General features: G+C 43.7%; 1 protein-coding gene across 23 annotated transcripts in view; it reads right to left on the minus strand.

The window, feature by feature from the left end:
- Nucleotides 1-1,351: 1,351 nt before the first annotated feature.
- The window catches only part of MBNL1 (muscleblind like splicing regulator 1), a 69,263-nt gene continuing 65,153 nt past the window's right edge, over nt 1,352-5,461 (minus strand). For 22 of the 23 annotated variants that reach the window (XR_004498735.1, XR_004498724.1, XR_004498738.1 and 19 more), the window contains 2 exons: nt 4,858-4,932; nt 1,352-4,126 (listed from right to left, as the gene is read on the minus strand). Coding sequence is in view for 6 of the 23 variants with exons in the window: in XM_015637515.2 (XP_015493001.1) it covers nt 4,876-4,932 (57 nt within the window). In the remaining 17 variants the exon portion in view is untranslated. Of the gene's footprint in view, nt 4,127-4,857; nt 4,933-5,461 lie in introns of those variants that run through there. The other variant, XR_004498731.1, reaches the window with a different exon arrangement.

Genomic DNA, 5,461 nt, shown 5'->3' on the forward strand with positions numbered 1-5,461 from the left:
GGGAGCCACCGCAGCTCCAGCCGGAGTCACAGAGGAAAATCGGGCTCTTTTTGTTTCCCCTTGGCAGCTAAATGTGGGGATAAAGGAAATGCCGAGCACGGGGGCAGAGGGAGTGCAGGGCAGAGGATGCTCGGGCAGCAGGGATGGGGTGCCCAGGTGTGCTGAGCTGGGAAATGGTGCCGATAGATCTGTCCGGGAAAGGCCGGTTCGTGCTGGGGGTCACAGGAGACACCCGGAATCCCCCTGGAAAACAACTGCCCTGCGGTGTTTCCTTTAATCAATTAGAGCTGGGATGTGGTGATCAAAAATTGCGATTATCGGTGATTTGTGGGAAGCCGACGGAGGAACTGCAACACGGGCTCCCTCTAATGTCAGCCGCTGCCTGGCGGCACCCCACTCCCTGCTGCCCCATTCCCTGCACCTCCCTTCCCACTTCCCTTTATTCCCTGTGCCCCCTTGCCCTGCTCCCCCTTGCCCTGCACCTCCAGGTTTCTGCTCCCCATTCTCTGCCCCCCCAGTTCCATGCTCTGCCCGTTCCTTTCACTCTGATTTCCCTGCATTCCCCAGCTCCGTGTTCCCCAATTCCCTCAGCATCCAGGTCCCTGTGCCCCCATTCCCTGCAGAGGGAGGGGCTGGGGGTCCCAGTGTGTCCCTGAATCTCCCTCTCATTGCCACAGCTGGGGCTGATCCAGAGCATCCTGGTGCTTTGTGTTTACCCCTGGATCTGACAGGAATATCCTGAACAGGTGGAATTTTAATACACATCCTGTGGGTGGAAGGTGCTGCTGCAGGAAAACCCCGGTCCCAAATAACCTGTGGGCAGTCCCACAAGTGCTCAGACACGTTCAAGCCTACACAACCCGGTGGAGCCGCTTTTAACCTGGTAGAGGAAAAGAGAATTAAGAAAGAAAACTTTTCTTAGGGCAATTTCACTTTATTTTTTCCATACAGCAAGGTCAACTATAGCAGTAATAATAAAATAAGCATAAACCCAAATTGCAGCCCAGGACAGAGTACGTAACTGGAGCAACTACAAGCGAAAGTAAGTCTGTGGTTACGTAAGAGCAAACGCGAGCGCGCCCGTGCTTGCAGCAGATGAGGCCGAGAGCAGCTCGGTTCTCGCGGCTGTGGCCGGGCTCCTGCAGCTCCTGCAGCCAGCAGGGAACATCTCCCGGCTCCTCTTTCACCTGCTAAAAGAACAGGACCGCTACAGCCAGAAAATAATCCCCTACCCTACAGCTACGGCTGCTGTTCCGTTTGCCTGTCCGTGGTTGAACTCTGTGAACGTCAGTATTTGTTTTGAAGAATCTTTTTTTTTTGTGAACAAGAAACCACTGAAATTGTCAGAAACTGGTTTGAATAGCATATATCTTTAATATATTTTGATACTTTAAACATGCAGTAGATTTTGAATAATGTACGGAATATCTGAGCCATGATTCCCTGGATGGGCTGAAGTACCTGCTTTTTTTTTTTCTTTTTATTTTCTTTATTTTTTTTTTATCATTTTTTTTTTCTTAATGATTCTCAGGCAGATTTGACCCAGTGGAGCTTCTGTCAGTCATGAGATCTCGGAAGGATGGCAGATCTTTCCAGCTGAAAAAATCCTGGCAAACTACAAGCTGTCCACATAAAGCAAAGCAACTTTTTGGAAGGGGGATGGAGTGCTAACTCTGTGCCACTTTTGCAAGCAATTTTGTTCAGCCTGTCATTTTATTTAGCCTTAACAAAACTCCTTGTAATTATAGACATTTTTATTCAAAATAAGATCTTACTATTATACAGGTTTCTCTCTTTTTTGACTATATACAGAAGTGCAAAAAGTCAACCTTCGCTCTCGACGTCCCAACTGCAGCATAATCAACCCTCAAGAGTTTGCACACACACACTAGAATTCTTGTTACGTAAACTTTGAGTATTTGGATTATCAACAAAAAGTCCCTTGATCTATTGATTATGCAGCTTATTTATAACAAGGCCTGATATTCAGGGATTTCAAAAAATATTTAAACAATATTTTAACATTTGAAATGGATACAGTAGAAAATAAATTTTATTCTAATATCTAGGAACTAGATTTTTTTTTTCTCATAATAACTAATTACAAACAAAATAAATCATCAAAATATTACTCAATTGTCTGCCAGGATTGTTGCCATAGCAACAACTTAACTTCTTACTTAGCAATGATTATATAATTATAAGATATCCATATAAAAGATCTTTGTTCTTTTAATGAAAACTAGACAAGAACTAACAATGACTGACATTCTTACATTGTCATATTAGATCAGTAAAATAGAAATCATTTAGTTAACAATAATACGAATACTCATAAGACACTACATGTAGATTCCAAACTGAGTATGTTATGAAGAAAACTACTTTTTTTTTTTTTTTTGTATTTTGAAAAAGTCATCAGTAAATTCTAATAAAACAAAATTCTATGAACTGAAATGGTATCAACTGGTAATAGAAAATGAAAACGAGCTAATAAATGTAAGAAATAAAAACTACATTTTTAACAAGAAAAAAATAAGTAAATTCTCTATGGTAAGTCACTACAATAACATGTGAAGTCACCTATACTTTCTTAACACGATTGAAATTACATTGGTATGGGTTTTAACCCGTAATGTAATAATCTAAGGCTTTAATAGATGTACAGTACAATCAGGAAAATCAACACATCATTCTTATCTATAAAGCATCTCTCTCAAGCATAAAAACTCGCAGTAAACTCGGAGTATGGCGAGTTCTAGAACCGAACCCGCGCCTCTCCCTCCCTGCCCACCCGGGGCCTGGCCCCAGGCAGCCCCTGGCTGAACAGAGCAAAAATATCCTTTACTGGCTGCAACATCCAAACCACAAAAAGGAATTCCTTTGGATGAATCCATTCTTAAAACTTGAATGCACATCTATTTGTTTGTTTTTATTTTGTAAAGGCTTTCTAAGGCTATAAGCAGTTAATCTGAACAAAAAAAATCACATATAAAACTCACCCGAGTATTAACCCACCCAATTTCTACACTAATTAACATCTCATTTGTCCTATTTTGGTTTGTCATGCATCTGCTGTCAGTGCTTCTGCGTCTTTGTTTAGAGTCGCCGCGGACGCGGGACTTGATGAATTAAAGTGAAACCCATCTCTGCAAAACATTTATAGTCCTTGTGACTGGACAGAGGCTATAAATAGAGCAAAAGAAGTTCCTCAAACATTTGTTACTGTGTCTCAGAAATGGCTTTTCCCTTTTGCAGCTCACCTTATCCAGTAAATATGCCACACAACGCCTCGGGAGAGTTTACAGATAACATTGTCCATAGGGTTATGCACAGCTGGAGCATCTCTCTGCTGCTGCCCACTGGCTGTGAGGAGCAATTGGCCATTTCTGAGACAGCTTTGGTTTGAAACAGAATGGTGCCCTTTGACTGATCAGTACTCATCAAGTCAGTGAAAACGTGGTTCTGAAAATAACACTGCGGAAATAATACTCTGATGGATGTACAGTCTATGGCACTTCATGAGAATCCTTAACAACGTGGTACTTAAAGCCATTGATGTGCTTTAAAATATACACAGTTGTGGTTTTGCTTGGCACATTCATCTCTGTCAGATTCCTCTCTTCTCATTTCTTACAATCTATTACATTAAAAATATTACTCTTAAACAAAAATTACTGTGCATGCACGCTCTCGTCTATAATGGCAATTTTAAATACAAGGTGCACCTTTGTTATTTGTAAACCTTGAAAGAAATAAACTTACTTTAAAAAATTATATCTTGGTCTACAGACGTACCAATACATAATAGATTTCTGGTTACAGCATCGTCGGTCTTTCCGGTGACGTCCATGATTGTGGGGAGCAGCCCCGGGGCCGGGAAAGGCGGACGATGCTGCAGGCTTAGACAATAAATCACCTCAGCACAAATATCAATTCAATGTACAAAGTAGATAGGCAACAGTGTGCAGTGGAGTCCCACGGTCTCGCTTCGTCTCGTTAACATGCAATGTGTGATGTCACTGCTGAGGGGTTCCCAGTGCTGCTGGACAGTATTTACAAACACTATGGCTAATGAGCTCGGCCTCTTCCCACCCAAATCCGGCCTCTCCGCCTCGGACACCATCTGGGGAGGGAAAGCACAAAGTGTTCTCGGCACAGCCAGGACCTGGGGTCACAGCCCAGCAGCCCCAGCTTTACAGGGGGCTCCAGCAGCAGAATCATCCCCTCCCACTCCAGCCCTGCCACCCTCCCTGCACCGCTCCAGCAGTTTAACAATGCTTATGCTCAGCTGAAAGGAGCAGCTGTGATTACAAAGCCACTGTGGCCAAAGGGTCAATCCTCACCCTCAGAAATAATTCCATTATGGCCAAGGAATCCAATAAAAAGGCTGCAGAAATGGACAGAGCAAGGTAACTCAAAGGAAGAGCCATCCTGGGACGGGGTGGCTGCGGCAGGGGGAATCTCACAACAACAGAATTATGAGTTTCCAAACCCAGGAACTGCTGAGGTTCCGAATTTTGAGATTTAAAAGCTGCTCTTTCTGAAGAGAACCTGATGGAATCATCTTCCCCCCCAGTCTGCCCCTCAGCTCACCACAGGCCACCACAGAGAGAACATAAACCTCTGTGAACGCTGATTTTGCTGGGTGGGCACGTACAAACTAACACGATGTGACCACTGGTACCTGTGGGATCTCCCCTGGGAGAGGACTGGCCCCTCAGGGGGGTCACAGCCTCCACTCCCAGAGATTACTGGTTTTCTTAGAAAGAAAATAAAAACCTTCTGTCCCTTATAGCAACAAATTACACACATAAGAGTAAGAAAAAATACAGCAACAACACACTGGGAACTTACTGTTTGATGACCAAATGTCTACATCTGTGTAACATACTTGTGGCTAGTCAGATGTTCGGCAGATATTATGGGTATCTACAGGTAAGAAATGTACACAGTGAGTGACATGTGCAATGAGCCCCCCAGAGGCACAGCATTTGCTACAGAACATCAGCTTGGGAAAGGGAGGATCAGCTGTGAGTTGGTGGATTTTATATCGTAACTAGAAGTTAAAGTCAACTGAAGTGCTACAATAGCAACTTACAACTGGAGAACACTGGGTTAAATACTATTGGACAAATACAAATAAGTATTTATTGGTTGTTCAGGAAATAGGAGAAGTTAACACCTACAAGTCATGCAGTGCAGTAATTGAAAATAGCCCTTTTTGTTGGCCTACACAAAATTCTGTGCTTTCAGCATCTCAGATGATGGATTCTACAGTGGCCTCGTGTCAGTGTGGTTTTGTGAAGCGTTCACTGCTGTCACTGTCCTGTTTGAATGCCAAACCTAGGATGCCCTGAACTTGATTTTCATGGCTGGTGACAATCCCCGGCTGAGAAGAGCTGTGCCCTTCCCACAGCAGCTGCGGCACCGCGCGGAGCAGCCGGCAAGCAAAGCCTCC

Source organism: Parus major, chromosome 9, assembly GCF_001522545.3.
Source record: "Parus major isolate Abel chromosome 9, Parus_major1.1, whole genome shotgun sequence".
Classification (NCBI taxonomy): Eukaryota; Metazoa; Chordata; class Aves; order Passeriformes; family Paridae; genus Parus; species Parus major.